Source organism: Balaenoptera ricei, chromosome 5 (assembly GCF_028023285.1).
Source record: "Balaenoptera ricei isolate mBalRic1 chromosome 5, mBalRic1.hap2, whole genome shotgun sequence".
Classification (NCBI taxonomy): Eukaryota; Metazoa; Chordata; class Mammalia; order Artiodactyla; family Balaenopteridae; genus Balaenoptera; species Balaenoptera ricei.
Genome location: NC_082643.1, coordinates 79783718 through 79804225, shown reverse-complemented (window position 1 = coordinate 79804225; position 20508 = coordinate 79783718). Strand labels below are relative to the sequence as shown.

The following is a 20508-nucleotide window of genomic DNA, read 5'->3' as shown; positions in this document are numbered from 1 at the left end:
TTTGTATTCTTTAATTATGAATATTTTTAGTATTTATTTAACCTATATTTTTCTGTGTATTTGTTCCTCTTTTGCATTTGTAAAACCTCTTTGCTTGTACAGAAAACTAAACTTCATTTATTTCAAATATTGTTTTCCCTTCTGTTGTTACCTTTGGACTTTTTCATTGAAACTTTTAATTTCTGATTCCTGGGTTTTGTGTCACTATAGATAGATTTCACTATACCAAGATTATTTTTTAAAAAAAGCACAACTCTTGTTTTGCTTTGGCTTTCATGTCTACATTTTGCAATGTTTAAATCTTTTGAGTTGTTGGTGATTTTTAATTTTGTATGAAGCATGAAGTAGGAAAGCAGATTAGGTTCTTTCTAAAAAGTTGCAATTGTAACAACATATTAAACTAAAGAATCTCTTTTTTCTTTGACTGATTGGAAATATCACCTTTAATCTAACAATTTCTAACATGATATATGAGTGCTTATTATGTATCAGATAACTGCTACAGTCCCTTCACTTGTACTAATTAATTTAATCTCATTTTAATCATCACAGTAATGCTGAGGGTAGGTTCTAGTGTATTGCCATCTTATAGATGAGAAAACTGTGACACAGAGAGGTTAAGAAGATAACCAATAGTCACACAGCTTATAAGTGGCAGAGCTCCAAGATTTAAATTTAGAGTCTGTCTCTAAATCATGTTAACCACTAAGCCTTACTACTTCTCATATATATTTCCCATTTCAAATTGGATCAACTTCTGGACTCTATTCTGTTCCTTTAATCTGCCTTTATATATCTAGGCCTAAACTGTTCTAATCGTGATAGCTTTATAATTCACTTTAATATCTAAGAGATTTTTTCCAGATTTGTTCTCACTAATCTTGCATATTTATTTTTCTAGATGCATTTTATTTTCAAGGGTATGTTTGTTTTAAACTACTACTGTCTTAAGGAAGACCTTGTTCATTTATTCATTGCCAAAAGAAGTGGGCAGTAACCTAAGAATCTAGCAGTCAGATCATTGGAATTTTTTAACATCTTGTGTTTACCTTTCTATAACTTCTGCTGTTAATTTTTTTTCTTTTTTTTTAAGGTATGTTAATATTTTATTCATCTTCAAATTGGTTATAAATCATGCATCCTTGTCCAACACCTCCTATGGCTATGGTGTTGCTGCCCTTTCCCCTACAGATTAAGGCTTTTGTCCTATAGGGGTGATGGGGGAGAAACATCTGGGTGGAGTTTTGTGTCCCTCCCATGGTGGTGGATGTTCACTTCCCCGAAGCCTGGATCACAAGAGATGCTTTCTTAAGGATTCTCCCCAAGCTTGGGGTCTGGAGAGAAATCTGCTGTTAATTTTGATGTTCATTTTTATTCTACATTAAGTCCCTAGGTCAGGGCACTTTGCCAAACAGGATTGTTACTTGACAAAGAAAATGTTTTATTTTTTATGCATCCATGTATGGGATGTTCCATCACATTGTGTTAAAAGGGACACTTTGAAACGTGTGAAGCTAGTAAAGAGTATTTACTGGCACTGCCATGGGTGGGTACTGCCACTGGGCCAGCTGTGAAAGCTGTAGCATGAAATAAAATCCAAAAGTAAGTAAATTTGTGGAAAATAACTACAGAGTAAAATTTTAAACTTGAATGTGTTGGGGGAGGGTGTATGTTTGAAAGAGAGTGAATAAGTTTTCTTTTTTTAATGGAATTAGAAAGATACTCAGTTGTCTTATACATTCTTATTACTTTGATACCTTACATCCTTAGGAATCTGGTTCCTTGATATTTTGCAGTCCTTCCAGTTTTGAGAGCCATATTTGCATATTTTATCATTCTCCATGTGTCTGTTTCTAGGGCTGTGAACAGGGAGACCAAGGTGAAGTTTGTGCACACCTCCGTCCATGGCGTGGGTCACAGCTTCGTGCAGTCGGCTTTCAAGGCTTTTGACTTTGTTCCTCCCGAGGCTGTTCCCGAACAGAAGGATCCCGATCCTGAGTTCCCAACAGTGAAATACCCAAATCCTGAAGAGGGAAAAGGGGTCTTGGTAACCTGATTTTTTTTTTAATTATAAAATTTACCTTGAATATAATTCAAAACTATTACTATTGAGTAAAATGTTTTTATGCATTTTCATTGTGCTGAACAAAAAAGTAATTTCATCATTGGAAATATTTATATTTATTAGTCATCCATTTCTTAAATTCTTTTTTTTTTTTTTTTTTTAATTTTATTTTTGGCTGCAGTAGGTTTTCGTTGCTACGCGAGGGCTTTCTCTAGTTGCGGCGAGCGGGAGCTACTCTTTGTTACAGTGCAGGGGCTTCTCACTGCGGTGGCTTCTCGTGTTGCGGAGCACAGGCTCTAGGCACGCGGGCTCAGTAGTTGTGGCTCATGGGCTCTAGAGCACAGGCTCAGTAGTTGTGGTGCATGGGCTTAGTTGCTCCACGGCATGTGGGATCTTCCCAGATCAGGGCTCGAACCCATGTCCCCTGCATTGGCAGGTGGATTCTTAACCACTGCGCCGTCAGGGAAGCCCAGTCATCCATTTCTTAAAGGAACTTTCAAATCAGATGTCTTAGCATCAGGATGTGAGAGCTGAAATTGCTCGCAAACTTAAAACGATGCTTTACATTCAGTTTAATCAATTTAATTTTAAGTTAATTTACTGTTCTTCTTAATGCCAAAAAGAAACAGTAATAGAATGGAGATTTATCACGTGATTTTTATTCCTCAATTGATATTTTTCTGATACGAAGAAGTGCCATTTAAATTATGGTTCCTTTTAGTCTTTTTAAAGGTTCGGGTAACAATGATATCCAGAGAGTCGGTTTATTTTGGTTTGTCTGTTAGGTTGATCACAGACCCAGGCCTGGAAATACCAGTCCAGCCACACACACTGTCAGATGTGGGGTGAATCCCATGGGCACATGTGGGTCATGTGTTGATGCTCTCATTATCTGACCTTTGACTCAAGAAGTAATATGTGACCAGCCAAGACCAGCTCCAGAAATAAAATTCAGCCCTGGTTTGGGGAAAGACCTCTTTTAGTTCTTAAAGAACTGAACATTTTTAAAGACTGGAATGTGCTCAACTCTTTTTTCTTTTATTTTTAAGCATTTTTTAAAAATTTATTTTATTTATTTATTTATTTGGCTGCGTTGGGTCTTTGTTGCTGCGCGCGGGCTTTCTCTAGTTGTGGTGAGTGGGGGCTACTCTTGGTTGCAGTACGTGGGCTTCTCATTGTGGTGGCTTCTCTTGTCGCAGAGCACAGGCTCTAGGCACGCGGGCTTCAGTAGTTGTGGCACGCAGGCTCAGTAGTTGTGGCACACGGGCTCAGTCGTTGTGGCTCGCGGGCTCTAGAGCGCAGGCTCAGTAGTTGTGGCGCACGGGCTTAGTTGCTCCGCGGCATGTGGGATCTTCCCGGACCAGGGCTTGAACCCGTGTACCCTGCATTGGCAGGCGGATTCTTAACCAGTGCACCACCAGAGAAGCCCTGTGCTCAATTCTTGATTGGGATGACCTTTTCTCTTCTTATTCTTTTTCAGACTTTGTCTTTTGCTTTGGCTGACAAAACCACGGCCAAAATCGTTTTAGCAAACGACCCAGATGCTGACAGACTTGCTGTAGCAGAAAAGCAAGACAGGTACAATTAATTGTGATTACCTACATAATGGAAAATATAAAAGGTGACATCTTTGGCAGTAAAATGTTTCTGGAGAGACCAGACCTATTTGGAAATATTTCCCATTCATTTTGCAAATGATCATCTCGCTGAACCTCAATCAGATCCTCTAACATAGAGCAAGTACTGATCCGGGGGCCACACGATCAGCAAGCACATTGCAGAGTAAACCAGCCCAGTATGTATTTAGAATTGAAATTACTATTTGTTATCGTCCCCTGTTTTATCATTGCTTTTATTATAATTAATGACTCAGTGCCTAATGAGGGCAGAGTACTTTGTTGCTGCCTTTACAGTTCAGCATTTGGCAAAAGGTTTGATGAGGAGCTGGACCTTCAAAGCGATGTTGAATTCAGGTTGAACAGACCAGGGAAGATGCCTGTGGGGCGCTGACGATGCTTAAGACAAGTGCGACTGTAGAGTTTGTATAGAGCAGTGGTAGGTAAGGGGGGGAAATTGAAAGCAGTTTTGGGTGTCAAACAGCCTATGTGATGTTTGGGAGATGGTGGGGTGCTGTCAAAGTGTTAGGATTTTCGATGATAACAAAACAGATTCAATTCTATATCAGGTTTTAGAAATTTAAGCTAAGGTGCTACATGCTGAAGTGTGAGGTGTACTTGTAGCCACCTACAGACAGGAACATAAGCTGCAAGCCTGTTCTCTGGTGTCCTGACTGTGTGAATACCGCGCTGGATCTTAAGGAATGCTAAGCAGTCTCTCTCTCAGAATCAGCAAAGCTGAGCGGAAAATTGAGATATGCAAACTGTTATACTTGGGGGGCATCTTTTTTTTTTAATATAAATTTATTTTTTTATTTTTGGCTGCATTGGGTCTTCGTTGCTGCGCGCGGGCCTTTCTCTAGTTGCTGAGAGCGGGGGCTACTCTTTGTTGCAGCGCGTGGTCTTCTCATTGCGGTGCCTTCTCTTGTTGTGGAGCGCAGGCTCAGTAGTTGTGGCGCACAGGCTTAGTTGCTCCGTGGCATGTGGGATCTTCCCAGACCAGGTCTTGAACCCATGTCCCCTGCATTGGCAGGTGGATTCTTAACCACTGCAACATCAGGGAAGTCCTTGGGGGGCATCTTGACAGCATGTTTCTGTTATGTTTAAAACCAAAGCCTTTGCCAAAGACTGAGATAAAAGCATTTCTGTGTCATCGCTGATGTACTTATTTTATACGCTCTTCAAAGACAGGGTGTTTGTCTAGGCGAACAGGCTGAGACACGGTAGCTGCTCGGATGTTTGTGCAATGGCAGTCGCGCTTCTGGCCTATTATTTAAACAAGAATAACAAGAACAGTCCTGCAGAGGCTGCTTTCAGCCTGGTTTGGCTTAATTGTTCTGTCCTTCATTGTTACTTACACAATTAAGTGATCTCTCTTGAGATCACTGCTGTGCATAAGTTGTTTTTTCTTTCAGTGGTGAATGGAGAGTGTTTTCAGGCAACGAGTTGGGGGCCCTCTTGGGCTGGTGGCTCTTTACTTCTTGGAAAGAAAAGAACCAAGATCACAGCGCCCTCAAAGACACATATATGTTGTCCAGCACCGTCTCCTCCAAAATCCTGCAGGCCATTGCCTTAAAGGAGGGCTTTCACTTCGAGGTAAGGTGTTTGTGAGACTTGCTCTTTTCTCTTTCTTTTGCTCTGTAGAAGGTCTAAGGCATTTCTTTCTCTCTTGGATTATCCTTTTAGGAAACATTAACTGGCTTTAAGTGGATGGGAAACCGAGCCAAACAGCTAATAGACCAGGGGAAAAATGTCTTATTTGCTTTTGAAGAAGCTATTGGTAAGAGTTGATCATGATGATCCTGGGATCAGTTAATTTATAGAATGCAAATAAATGGGCAAAGATGTGGATTTGGATTTGGGTTCAAAAGATTAACTGTGAAACAGGAACACACAGTTTGTTTTTCTTCTGTGATGCTCAGCAAATGCTGAACTGTCCTACCCCAAAGTTGGCATCACAGATTTTTTTAGCTGAAAAGAATATCTCACAAATAACCAAGCCATTCATGTCAGGAAGTGAATCCTTTGCCCAGATAATTGTAAACAGTGATGTTCTGTACACGGCTGTAGTAGCTGCAGAATCCTCCTATTTGGGGAGTTATGATATTTCCTCACTATGGTATTGATATCCAGGCCAAATATAGTTCACTCCCCCTCATAGAGTGCTCTGCAGAGATCTGTCCGGAAGAAAGGACAAGGCATGGTTGTGGGACTTTCATCAGAGTGACTGTCACCTGAAAGAACCAGCCAGGATGATGGAAAAACACTTGTCTTAAATGATCACTATCAATGAGCAAGAAAGGAGAGCTAGCAATAGAAACGTGAAATGCAGATGTTCGGGCTGGGGCTGTTTTAGCTCTTTGTTTAATGAAAGTTATTGTACATCATGCTCATTATATAATACATACTCTTCCGGTTCATACGTTCCCTGCAACATAGACACAGGGTCATCATTGAACTAATTCATTGAATGAAGTGTGTAAGAGCTCAACTTTTGCTCTTTTGCTCTCAGAACTGCAATCCTGGCCTTCCTATAGCTTTTTATTTAAAAAAAAAAAAGATTTTCTTATATTTGTTTATCAGATATTTATTGCGTATCAGTTGCACACTGACTGAAAGAAATGGATGACACTGACCTTAGCCTACAGCCGTTTATATGGATCTGGTTAGAAACCACACAGAAGAGTATAGGCTAGGTGTCAAGATGAATCATTTAACTCGTAAGAAATATGAGGATTCGGAGAAGACAGAATAAGCATTGACTAGAACAACTGGAAACAGTTTTGTGTGAGCTAGAGGGATTTGGTCTACATCTGGAAAATGAGTACAATTTGTCTAGGAGGCAGACTCTCCTTACAGGTTATTCAACAAATACTTTCTCTTTTTTTCTTTTCTTTTTTTAAATTAAAGCATGGTTGAATTACAATATTATGTTAATTTCATGTGTACAACATAGTGATTCAATGTTTTTATAGATTATACTCCAGTTACAGTTATTATAAAGTATCGGCTACACTCCCTGTGTTGTGCAATACATCCTTGTATCTTAGTTATTTTATATATAGTAGTTTGTACCTCAGCAAATACTTCTTGAAGGCCTGCTATGTGCTAGGCACTGGCCTAGATTCTTAAATGTAATGGTGGTGAATGAGAAGCATTTACATACTGACAACCTCTTATGCAGTAGGCAGGGAGCATATAGATGTGTGCACACACAGTGTGTAAAGGGACCTACTCCTCAGGGTGTGTGTATGACACGTGTTTCTGCAGGATATATGTGCTGCCCTTTCGTTCTGGACAAAGATGGAGTCAGTGCCGCCGTCATAAGTGCAGAGTTGGCCAGCTTTCTAGCAACCAAGAATTTGTCTTTGTCTCAGCAGCTAAAGGCCATCTATGTTGAGTAAGTTTCTATTGACTCTGTTAAATTGAAGTAATTTTTCTTTCGTTTCAGTTGTGCAACACAGTGATTCAATGTATATCTATATTGTGAAATGATCACAATAAATACAGTTAACATGTTATCCCCACATGTAGTAATATTTTTTAATGTTTTACTCTGTTCTTATGCATGAGATACTAATATTCTTTCTGATGTCCTTACTTTGGTTATGAATTCTATTGCCTATAAAAACTAAATAAGGGATCACCTTTTCCTTTTGATATTTAACTACTTAATAGTAATTACCATTCATGATGACATTGATTCTTAACAAATGAGAACATTAGTTGCAGAAATGGCTAAGGGAAGAATGTGATTTTTAAGTGTCCAATGTCAAAAAAGACTGTGTTCACAAAACATCTGTTTAGTCTTTAAAGCAATTATTCACCACTGCCTTTGTAGTGCAAAAGCAGCCAGACACAATACATAAGGTAATGGGCATGGCGTGGCTACGTTCCAATAGAGAAACTTTTACTTAGAAATTCAGGCTGAGGGCCACAGAGCAGTTCAGCGATCGCTGGGGTAGATTGTTGGACCTCTTTTATAATGTTGGACTTCTTTTTTAATGCTGAATTATTCCTTTGAAATTAGTCGTGGTTATTTGTTTTAGAATATACTGGTTGATACATGTTCAGTGTACACTGTGCAGAATTATTTGTTCCTCATTTTGCATGTAATTGTGTTTGTATTGATAGGTACGGCTACCATATCACCAAAGCTTCGTATTTCATCTGCCACGATCAAGGCACTATTAAAAAATTATTTGAAAACCTTAGAAACTACGATGGGAAGAATAATTACCCAAAAACTTGTGGCAAATTTGAAATTTCTGGCATTAGGGACCTTACAACTGGCTATGATGATAGCCAACCCGATAAAAAAGCTGTAAGTAATGTCTTTTATCAATTAAACTCGCCTCTATTTACTTTTTGACTATACTTTGAATAGCTCAACTTAATCATATAATTAATTGAAGCTGATTTTAGGCATTATTATAAATAAGCTATCAAAATATATAGATAGTTAAAAATCATGAGCTGAAACTGAAGGGGTTCTCACTAGTCATGTAAGCCAATGCCGTGGTTTAATACAGCAGGAAATCGATACAGTCTTCCCTCATCATCTGAGGGATTCACATCCGCGGATACCGAGGGTCGATTGTACTACACTATTTTATCTAATGGACTTGAGCATCCATGAATTTTGGTGTCTGTGGGGGGGGCTCCTGGAACCAATCCTCCACGGGTACCGAGGGACGACTGTACTCGGAAGTGTAAGACCTGCCTGTGGTCACACAGCTAATTGGTGACGCTCGGGATAGAATCTGGGTCTTCTGATTCCAAACCCAGCTTTTCCTCTCTTTCAGCAGTTGAACTTGAAAAAGCATCAGAATCACCTGGTGGCCAGGTTAAAACACTGAGTGCTGCAGCCCACCCCTTATTTGCCTTTCTAATAAGTTCCCTGCTGATGCTAATGCTACTGGTCCAACTTTGAGAACCACTGCTTGCTTCCTCCTTAGTTTTACCCTGTTCTCTGAATATATAGGAGTTGTTAGCTGTAAAGCATGAGTTTGCATTCTTCCTACCATGTAGATTCCCCCACTGGAGTCAAAAGAAGGCTCAAATGTGGCAGAAGAGTATTGCTAACTATGGCAGGGGGGTAGAGGAAGGAGAGTAAGAATATCCTTATGAGATACTGGACATTTGCCTTTTTTTTTTTTTTGAATTTTTGAATTTTATTTATTTTTTTATACAGCAGGTTCTTATTAGTTATACCTTTTATACATATTAGTGTATATATGTCAATCCCAATCTCCCAATTCATCACATGGACATTTGCTTTGATATTCACCTTTTTACATTTTTTAATTTACATCTGCACACAATATGTTTTTAAAGGCAAATAGTATTAAAAATGTTATGATTAAACATGGCAGTTCCGACTCCTGCCGTCTCATTTCCATGTGCCAAGACAACCACCTTCCCTCTTAGTTGTTTCTCCTGGTATTTACCACCAGATTTCTAAACAATGTGCTCATGTGGTGATACTATGACTTATCAGTGTTAGACTTTATTAATTTTCTATTATGGAGATAGGGATTTAGTTCTTACACTTCCAGCATTCACGACTCTTCTCCCCTGTCCTCACAGTACATTTATACCACAACTCTTGGTGACATCAGATTCCATGTTTGTATTGTTATGACTGGTAACTATTGTTTTTTGCTTAGCTGAGTAGTGTACTATGATTAGGTTCCCCTTACTTTGTATAGAGAATTATTTTTCCTGTAATTAATAGCTGCTTTGTGCTTTCATTTGTGTGGATTTCTATGTAACCCTCACCAGTTCTTCCCACATCCTTCAAATACCTCTCAGTAGGGTTTTCAACCTGGACTGTTGGTTCCATCTTGTTTCCGGTGGCCTCCCTCCTGGTCCCTTCCTCTGGGGAGAGGCTTCTGCTCTCTGGGTTGAACGCCCAGCTGTCATCCTGGAAATGCCCTTTCACCACTCTCTGGGGGTGGGTCCCTTGCTCCTAGACCCCATGATTTCCTCTTTTTATATTTATCTTCCTAAATCACATCCTCTAGTAGCTTCCTGAGAAGAAATGAATAGGAGGTAAATTTTTGGACGTGTTTAGGTCTGAAAATGTCTTACTCTACCCTCACGCTTTATTGACTCACAGTTTGGAAAGCATTGCTCTGTATTTGTTAAGCCGTTGAGCATCCATCATTCATTCACTCAGGAAATAGTTGGGACCTGCTGTGTGCTGCATTCAGGGATGAGAACACCATACTCATTCAGTCCTTTCCGTGCCATTTGTTTTCTTCTCCATGGGAAGACATTAGGAACTTTCCGCTAAACTTGGGGTTCTAAAATTTCAGTGATATGCTTGTAGTATGGGTCTCTTTTCATTCATTTTTCTGGATACTTGGTTGGTCTTTGTTGATCTATGGAGTCATTTCTTTCAGTTCTGAGAAATTCTCTTGATTTTTGTCAAAGAAGGATGCTGGATGGTTGTTTTTCAAGTCACCTCTTCCCTTGCATTTTCTGTTCTCACCTTCTTGACAAGTCCTTCTTGACAGGTTCTTAGATGCTGACACTCCTGGAGTGATGTTCTACTTTCCGTGTTTCTTTTTTCCCACTGTCCATCTATAGCCTTCTTTCCTACTTTTGGGGAGATTACCTCAACATTAACTTTCAATGCTTCTCTGAACATTTCAGCTCTTTTTCTCTCATTTATTAAAAGTAACATCTTATTCTTGTTTCATGTGTATTATATCTTACCTCTCTTAAGGATATTAATTATAGCTTTTTAAAAATGCAGATCTTGTTTCCTCTGTATTGTCTTTATTTCCCTCAAGGTCTCCTGGGGACGCCTCACTCCCACCCTAATCTCCTGCCTGAGGGTAATAAGCTGGGATGCTGAGGCCCCAGAAGTGGTGGAGAGGTGCCGCGGACCTGGGAGGAGGGGTTTGAGCATTCAGCGTGCAGACTCTGACTTACTCTAAGTTTTCTCCGTGCCCTGCCCTCCATGGTGCCCAGCGTCCCCAGCTTCTGAGAGCCCTTCTGGTTCAATTACACCAGAGATTTAAACCATCTCCTGATGAGGTGGTTGGTTGACCACGTGGGCAGAAGATGGGGATTTGGGAGGATCTAATAGCTCCTTTGTCTCACGCCTGCCTTTGCAGTACCAGGTGCCCCAGGTAGTGAGCTTTACCAGGGCCCTGCAGAACATGCTGACTCGGTTCTTACCTGCCTGCTACAGGGGCTCCGAGGTCATTCTTCTGTGTTCCATCAGGTCACTTCTGCCCCTCCACCTGGTTTCTGACTGCCACGATTAGTTGGCAACCCCCTCAACTGCTGCTGCCTCTTTGCCCTTGTGTGTTTTTTGATTTTAATGCTTCAGTCTTTTTAGTGGAGTTTGGAGAGCAATCAGCTAAGAATACATCTACCAGAAGCCCTTGAAAGTGAAATAAGCCTAGTGTTTTGTGGGGTTTTGGTAATGCATTATTAATCGGTTTAAAGCAATTTCTTGTGAAATGATGTGCTTCAATTTTAGTAAAACTTTAGTAGCTTTAATAGAACCATGGAGGTAAAAAGTAATATACAAAGTTAATTTTCACAAATTGCCGTATTATTACTTATTTCATTTACACAGAGTACATTTTCTGATTTCCTCAAAAATGTTCTTTTCTTCTTTGTTTTGCATTTACTTTCTTGCTTATTCAGGGGAAAATATTAGTCAGGTAAGAACAGCTTATGTTATTACTACTTAAATTTATAACGTGTAAATTAATTCCTAGGTTCTCCCTACTAGTAAAAGCAGCCAAATGATCACCTTTACCTTTGCTAATGGAGGCGTGGCCACCATTCGGACCAGTGGGACAGAGCCCAAAATCAAGTACTATTCGGAACTGCGCGCCCCCCCTGGAAATAGGTATGCTATGGATGGCAGCTGCTGTGATATTTATTCCCTAAACTTCCTAAATTCTATTCAGACGCTAAGTAAAATATTTTATCTTTCCAATATGTGGTTTAATTAGGAATGTTGTTTCAGAACCTGCAGCACTATTGTGACAGTAACAGGCCCTTGAGCGTTTAGGGACAAGAGTGCTTACTTCCTACTTGGTTATTTCCTTCTACCCCAAACTTCCCTGTATGGGAAAATTTCATTCCTAATTTCAGTAATAATAATAAAATTTACTTTTTCTAGTACTTTATATTTGAGGCTGGCACCAATGACTTTTTCTCTTTTTCTCCGTGTTTCTGATACAATAAATTAAAATGCATTACACGTCCATTCAACAAATATCTTTGAGCACCTATTGTGTGTAAGTCATGCTGGGTCTTGGGGCAGATGAAGAGCCACAGCAGAACGAGTCCTTACCACCAAAGAGCCGATGGTCTGATAGCTTCAGGGTCGTGTTTTGTGACCTTGGTTAAGGGTTTGAGTTGGTCACTTTCCAACACCTGTAACATTTTGAACTTTATCAGCCGTGGTACATGTAGCTAGCACGTGTAAATGTCATGTTATACACCTATTTAACAGTCACTTAGCTATCATTTCTCTATTCAGAATACAGTTCAAAATCAGGAAATTTGGGACTTCCCTGGTGGCACAGTGGTTAAGAATCCTCCTGCCAATGCAGGGGACAGGAGTTCAAGTCCTGGTCGGGGAAGATCCCACGTGCCGCGGAGCAACTAAGCCCGTGTGCCACAACTACTGAGCCTGCGCTCTAGAGCCCGCAAGCCACAACTACTGAGCCCACGTGCCACAACTACTGAAGCCCGTGTGCCTAGAGCCCATGCTCCACAACAAGAGAAGCCACCGCAATGAGAAGCCCATGTACCGCAACAAAGAGTAGCCCCCGCTCGCCACAACTAGAGAAAGCCCGTGCACAGCAATGAAGACCCAGCGCAGCCAAAAAATAAAGATAAATAAATAAATAAATAAAAATAATTTTTTAAAAAGCAGGAAATTTTTTTAAAAAGTGAATTAAGTCAGTGCTGTCCAACAGGAATAAAATGTGAGCCACATATGCAACTTGAAATTTTCTCCTAGACACAATTTTAAATAGTGAAAAGAAACAGATAATATATTTATTTAACTAAGTATTTTAAATATTAACATTACAACATGTAATCACTATAAAAATTATTAATGAGATATTTTAAAAAATTTTTTTCACACTAAGTCTTCAAAATCTATACAGTATTTTACACTTACCACACATCTCAAATTCGAATGCTATATTTTTTTGGAAATACTTTATTTTTTTTTTTTTTTTTTTTCACACACACACACACACTGTATTTTATTTTTACAAGAGATAAATCGACTGACACCAAGCATTGTACATGGATGACCACAACAAAAGCAACAATGATTGCAATTACCAAACATGAAACACACTCATACTATGTCATAGTATTGACATTCAGTCCAGTAATCCTCCACTGTAACAGCTCCTTTACTTTGCAGTGAAAATTGATTTGTATATTCTTTGCCTCTGAGTCCTTGTGGAATTTTTTTTTTTTTTTTTTTAATTCAGACAGAAAGTCACAAAAATTATACTCATCCTCATCAGTTCACTCAGTCCCATGTAATTAATTTTTTTTTTTTCATCTTGATCTTTTGTTAGCACTTTTATGAGTTCATCAGTTTTTCATTAGAGTTCTGAAAATGCTTATTCATTCAGTTCAGCAGTACAGTCCGTTACCAGAAACCTGTACTTGTCAGAGTCTTTTCCATGTATTTCTTGAAGATGAAACCCTTTTATAGGAACATATTTGCAAAATCATCAGAGTACACCCAGAACTGTCTGTAAATGACAAAAGACTTAAAAATGACCACGGTTAAAGATTTGATGACAGTTCATAATAATGCAGTTGACAAGAAAATTAGTTATTTCTGAGATATACATTTTAAAGTAATAAATAGGATTATTACTTATAACATTATACCAGAACATATAAGATTTTTAGAAATTTCATGTAATGTCTGAAACATTTATATTAACATATTTCCATACATATTTCCATACAAGTACAAATATAAGATTTTTAGAAATTTCATGTAATGTCTGAAACATTTATATTAACATATTTCCATACATATTTCCATACAAATACAAATATGATTTTTAGAAATTTCATGTAATGTCTGAAACATTTATATTAACATATTTCCATACATATTTCCATACAAATACAAATATAAGATTTTTAGAAATTTCATGTAATGTCTGAAACATTTATATTAACATGTTTCCATACAAATAACCCAATGAAAGTTTAGTATTAGTTGTTTTGTTTGTTTTTTTATACTGCAGGTTCTTATTAGGCATCAGTTTTATACACATCAGTGTATACATGTCAATCCCAATCGCCCAATTCAGCACACCACCATCCCCACCCCACCGCAGTTTTCCCCCCTTGGTGTCCATATGTCCATTCTCTACATCTGTGTCTCAACTTCTGCCCTGCAAACTGGCTCATCTGTACCATTTTTCTAGGTTCCGCATACATGCATTAATATACGATATTTGTTTTTCTCTTTCTGACTTACTTCACTCTGACAGTCTCTAGATCCATCCACGTCTCAACAAATGACTCAATTTCGTTCCTTTTTATGGCTGAGTAATATTCCATTGTATATATGTACCACATCTTCTTTATCCATTTGTCTGTTGATGGGCATTTAGGTTGCTTCCATGACCTGGCTATTGTAAATAGTGCTGCAATGAACATTCGGGTGCATGTGTCTTTTTGAATTACGGTTTTCTCTGGGTATATGCCCAGTAGTGGGATTGCTGGGTCATATGGTAATTCTATTTTTAGTTTTTTAAGGAACCTCCATATTGTTCTCCATAGTGGCTGTATCAATTTACATTCCCACCAACAGTGCAAGAGGGTTCCCTTTTCACCACACCCTCTCCAGCATTTGTTGTTTGTAGATTTTCTGATGATGCCCATTCTAACAGGAGTGAGGTGATACCTCATTGTAGTTTTGATTTGCATTTCTCTAATAATTAGTGATGTTGAGCATCTTTTCATGTGCTTCGTGGCCGTCTGTATGTCTTCTTTGGAGAAATGTCTATTTAGGTCTTCTGCCCATTTTTGGATTGGGGTGTTTGTTTCTTTGATATTGAGCTGAATGAGCTGTTTATATATTTTGGAGATTAATCCTTTGTCCGTTGATTCATTTGCAAATATTTTCTCCCATTCTGAGGGTTGTCTTTTCGTCTTGTTTATGGTTTCCTTTGCTGTGCAAAAGCTTTGAAGTTTCATTAGGTCCCACTTGTTTATTTTTGTTTTTATTTCCATTACTCTAGGAGGTGGATCAAAAAAGATCTTGCTGTGATTTATGTCAAAGAGTGTTCTTCCTATGTTTTCCTCTAAGAGTTTTATAGTGTCCAGTCTTATATTTAGGTCTCTAATCCATTTTGAGTTTATTTTTGTGTATGGTGTTAGGGAGTATTCTAATTTCATTCTTTTACATGTAGCTGTCCAGTTTTCCCAGCACCACTTATTGAAGAGACTGTCTTTTCTCCATTGTATATCTTTGCCTCCTTTGTCATAGATTAGTTGACCATAGGTGCGTGGGTTAATCTCTGGGCTTTCTATCTTGTTCCATTGATCTATGTTTCTGTTTTTGTGCCAGTACCATATTGTCTTGATTACTGTAGCTTTGTAGTATAGTCTGAAGTCAGGGAGTCTGATTCCTCCAGCTCCATTTTTTTGCCTCAAGACTGCTTTGCCTATTCGGGGTCTTTTGTGTCTCCATACAAATTTTAAGATGATTTGTTCTAGCTCCGTAAAAAATGCCATTGGTAATTTGATAGGGATTGCATTGAATCTGTAGATTGCTTTGGGTAGTATACTCATTTTCACAATGTTGATTCTTCCAATCCAAGAACATGGTATATCTCTCCATCTGTTGGTATCATCTTTAATTTCTTTCATCAGTGTCTTATAGTTTTCTGCATACAGGTCTTTTGTCTCCCTAGGTAGGTTTATTCCTAGGTATTTTATTCTTTTTGTTGCAATGGTAAATGGGAGTGTTTCCATAATTTCTCTTTCAGATTTTTCATCATTAGTGTATAGGAATGCAAGAGATTTCTGTGCATTAATTTTGTATCCTGCAACTTTACCATATTCATTAATTAGCTCTAGCAGTTTTCTGGTGGCAGTTTTAGGATTCTCTATGTATAGTATCATGTCATCCGCAAACAGTGACAGTTTTATTTCTTCTTTTCCAATTTGTATTCCTTTTATTTCTTTTTCTTCTCTGATTGCCGTGGCTAGGACTTCCAAAACTATGTTGAATAATAGTGGTGAGAGTGGACATCCTTGTCTCGTTCCTGATCTTAGAGGAAATGCTTTCAGTTTTTCACCATTGAGAATGATGTTTGCTGTGGGTTTGTCATATATGGCCTTTATTATGTTGAGGTAGGTTCCCTCTATGCCCACTTTCTGGAGAGTTTTTATCAGAAATGGGTGTTGAATTTTGTCAAAAGCTTTTTCTGCATCTATTGAGATGATCATATGGTTTTTATTCTTCAATTTGTTAATATGGTGTATCACATTGATTGATTTGCGTATATTGAAGAATCCTTGCATCCCTGGGATAAATCCCACTTGATCGTGGTGTATGATCCTTTTAATGTGTTGTTGGATTCTGTTTGCTAGTATTTTGTTGAGGATTTTTGCATCTATATTCATCAGTGATATTGGTCTGTAATTTTCTTTTTTTGTAGTGTCTTTGTCTGGTTTTGGTATCAGGGTGATGGTGGCCTCATAGAATGAGTTTGGGAGTGTTCCTTCCTCTGCAATTTTTTGGAAGAGTTTGAGAAGGATGGGTGTTAGCTCTTCTCTAAATGTTTGATAGAATTCACCTGTGAAGCCATCTGGTCCTGGACTTTTGTTTGTTGGAAGATTTTTAATCACAGTTTCAATTTCATTACTTGTGATTGGTCTGTTCATATTTTCTATTTCTTCCTGGTTCAGTCTTGGAAGGTTATACCTTTCTAAGAATTTGTCCATTTCTTCCAGGTTGTCCATTTTATTGGCATGAAGTTGCTTGTAGTAGTCTCTTAGGATGCTTTGTATTTCTGCGGTGTCTGTTGTAACTTCTCCTTTTTCATTTCTGATTTTATTGATTTGAGTCCTCTCCCTCTTTTTCTTGATGAGTCTGGCTAATGGTTTATCAATTTTGTTTATCTTCTCAAAGAACCAACTTTTAGTTTTATTGATCTTTGCTATTGTTTTCTTTGTTTCTATTTCATTTATTTCTGCTCTGATCTTTATGATTTCTTTCCTTCTGCTAACTTTGGGTTTTGTTTGTTCTTCTTTCTCTAGTTTCTTTAAGTGTAAGGTTAGATTGTTTACTTGAGCTTTTTCTTGTTTCTTTAGGTAGGCTTGTATAGCTATAAACTTCCCTCTTAGAACCGCTTTTGCTGCATCCCATAGGTTTTGGGTCGTCGTGTTTTCATTGTCATTTGTCTCTAGGTATTTTTTGATTTCCTCTTTGATTTCTTCAGTGATCTCTTGGTTATTTAGTAACGTATTGTTTAGCCTCCATGTGTTTGTCCTTTTTACGTTTTTTTCCCTGTAATTCATTTCTAATCTCATAGCGTTGTGGTCAGAAAAGATGCTTGATATGATTTCAATTTTCTTAAATTTACTGAGGCTTGATTTGTGACCCAAGATGTGATCTATCTTGGAGAATGTTCCGTGCGCACTTGAGAAGAACGTGTAATCTGCTGTTTTTGGATGGAATGTCCGATATATATCAATTAAATCTATCTGGTCTATTGTGTCATTTAAAGCTTCTGTTTCCTTATTTATTTTCATTTTGGATGATCTGTCCATTGGTGTAAGTGAGGTGTTAAAGTCCCCCACTATTATTGTGTTACTGTCGATTTCCTCTTTTATAGCTGTTAGCAGTTGCCTTATGTATTGAGGTGCTCCTATGTTGGGTGCATATATATTTATAATTGTTATATCTTCTTCTTGGATTGATCCCTGGATCATTATGTAGTGTCCTTCCTTGTCTCTTGTAACATTCTTTAATTTAAAGTCTATTTTATCTGATATGAGTATAGCTACTCCAGCTTTCTTTTGATTTCCATTTGCATGGAATATCTTTTTCCATCCCATCACTTTCAGTCTGTATGTGTCCCTAGGTCTAAAGTGGGTCTCTTGTAGACAGCATATATATGGGTCTTGTTTTTGTATCCATTCAGCCAGTCTATGTCTTTTGGTTGGGGCATTTAATCCATTCACGTTTAAGGTAATTATCGATATGTATGTTCCTATGACCATTTTCTTAATTGTTTTGTGTTTGTTTTTGTAGGTCCTTTTCTTCTCTTGTGTTTCCCACTTAGAGAAGTTCCTTTAGCATTTGTTGTAGAGCTGGTTTGGTGGTGCTGAATTCTCTTAGCTTTTGCTTGTCTGTAAAGCTTTTGATTTCTCCATCAAATCTAAATGAGATCCTTGCCGGGTAGAGTAATCTTGGTTGTAGGTTCTTCCCTTTCATCACTTTAAGTATATCATGCCACTCCCTTCTGGCTTGCAGAGTTTCTGCTGAGAAATCAGCTGTTAACCTTATGGGAGTTCCCTTGTATGTTATTTGTCGTTTTTCCCTTGCTGCTTTCAATAATTTTTCTTTGTCTTTAATTTTTGCCACTTTGATTACTATGTGTCTCGGCGTGTTTCTCCTTGGGTTTATCCTGTATGGGACTCTCTGCGCTTCCTGGACTTGGGTGGCTATTTCCTTTCCCATGTTAGGGAAGTTTTCGACTATAATCTCTTCAAATATTTTCTCTGGTCCTTTCTCTCTCTCTTCTCCTTCTGGGACCCCTATAATGCGAATGTTGTTGCGTTTAATGTTATCCCAGAGGTCTCTTAGGCTGTCTTCATTTCTTTTCATTCTTTTTTCTTTAGTCTGTTCCGCAGCAGTGAATTCCATCATTCTGTCTTCCAGGTCACTTATGTGTTCTTCTGCCTCAGTTATTCTGCTATTGATTCCTTCTAGTGTAGTTTTCATTTCAGTTATTGTATTGGTCATCTCTGTTTGTTTGTTCTTTAATTCTTCTAGGTCTTTGTTAATCATTTCTTGCATCTTCTCAATCTTTGCCTCCATTCTTATTCCAAGGTCCTGGATCATCTTCACTATCATTATTCTGAATTCTTTTTCTGGAAGGTTGCCTATCTCCACTTCATTTAGTTGTTTTTCTGGGGTTTTTTCTTGTTCCTTCATCTGGTACATAGCTCTCTGCCTTTTCATCTTCTCTATCTTTCTGTAACTGTGGTTTTTGGTCCACAGGCTGCAGGATTATAGTTTTTCTTGCTTCTGTTGTCTGCCCTCTGGTGGTTGAGGCTATCTAAGAGGCTTGATGGGAGGCTCTGGTGGTGGGTAGAGCTGACTGTTGCTGTGGCGGTCAGAGCTCAGTAAAACCTTAATCCACTTGACTGTTGATGGGTGGGGCTGGGTTCCCTCCCTGTTGCTGTGGCGGTCAGAGCTCAGTAAAACCTTAATCCACTTGACTGTTGATGGGTGGGGCTGGGTTCCCTCCCTGTTGGCTGTTTTGCCTGAGGCAACCCAACACTGGAGCCTACCCGTGCTCTTTGGTGGGGTTAATGGCAGACTCTGGGAGGGCTCACGCCAAGGAGAACTTCCCAGAACCTCTGCTGCCAGTGTCCTTATCCCCACGGTGAAACAGAGCCACCACTCGCCTCTGCAGGAGACCCCCCAACACCAGCAGGTAGGTCTGGTTCAGTCTCCCCCAGGCTCACTGCTCCTTCCCCTGGGTCCTGATGCACACATTACTTTGTGTGTGCCCTCCAAGAGTGGGGTCTCTGTTTCCCCCAGTCCCGTCAAAGTCCTGCAATCCAATTCCCACTAGGCTTCAAAGTCTGATTCTCTAGGAATTCCTCCTCCCGTTGCCTGTCCCCCAGGTTGGGAAGCCTGACGTGGGGCTCAGAACCTTTACTCCAGTGGGTGGACTTCTGTGGTATAAGTGTTCGCCAGTCTGTGAGTCACCCACCCAGCAGTTACGGGGTTTGATTTTACTCTGCTTGCGCCCCTCCTACCGTCTCACTGTGGCTTCTCCTCTGTCCTTGGACGTGGGGTATCCTCCTTGGTGAAGTCCAGGGTCTTCCTGTCAATGATGGTCCAGCAGTCAGTTGTGATTCTGGTGCTCTCGCAAGAGGGAGTGACAGCACGTCCTTCTACTCCGCCATCTTGGTTAATCTCCTCTGGAAATACTTTAAATGTATTTTTTTTTTTAATATTTATTTATTTGGCTGTGCCGAGTCTTAGTTGCGGCTCGTGAGATCTTCGTTGCGGCATGCAGGATCTTTTGTTGCGGCATGTTGGATCTTTTGTTGCGGCATGTGGGCTCTAGTTCCCCGAGTAGGGATCAAACCCAGGCCCCTTGCATTGGGAGCGTGGAGTCTTAGCCACTGGACCACCAGGGAGGTCCCCTTAATCTGTATTTAGAGTTCATAAAATTTGCAGTTGAAAAAGTAGATTTTGACACCCAAGTTGTTGCAAACATACTTAAGTTTTCCAATAACTGAATCAAGTGCTAGTTTTCAAATTTGAATTTCAATTAGTTAACTTAAATGAAATGAAAAATTCAGTTCCTCTGCTGAACTAACCACATTTCAATTGCACCATAGCCACGTGTGGCTAGTGGCTACTGTAGTAGACGACACAGGCCTAGGTAGTAATGGTACATACACTCCAAAGCTTTGTCCATAGGGTTTTTCTGGCTTGTGAACCAAATTTACGTTGTGTGGAAATAAGAGCAGAGGAAATTTTCTGAGCATCTTAAATCAGCGAGCTAATAGCAGATTAAATGTAGCAGATTAGAGGGGCAG

General features: G+C 39.1%; 1 protein-coding gene across 1 annotated transcript in view; it reads left to right on the top strand.

The window, feature by feature from the left end:
• Positions 1-20508, top strand: part of PGM2 (phosphoglucomutase 2) — a 43261-nt gene that overhangs the window by 14697 nt on the left and 8056 nt on the right. Inside the window, exons 7-13 of the mRNA XM_059923213.1 lie at positions 1858-2047; positions 3546-3643; positions 5097-5277; positions 5368-5461; positions 6952-7081; positions 7816-8005; positions 11424-11557. Of these exons, the coding sequence (XP_059779196.1) occupies positions 1858-2047; positions 3546-3643; positions 5097-5277; positions 5368-5461; positions 6952-7081; positions 7816-8005; positions 11424-11557 (1017 nt within the window). The remainder of the gene's footprint in view (positions 1-1857; positions 2048-3545; positions 3644-5096; positions 5278-5367; positions 5462-6951; positions 7082-7815; positions 8006-11423; positions 11558-20508) is intronic.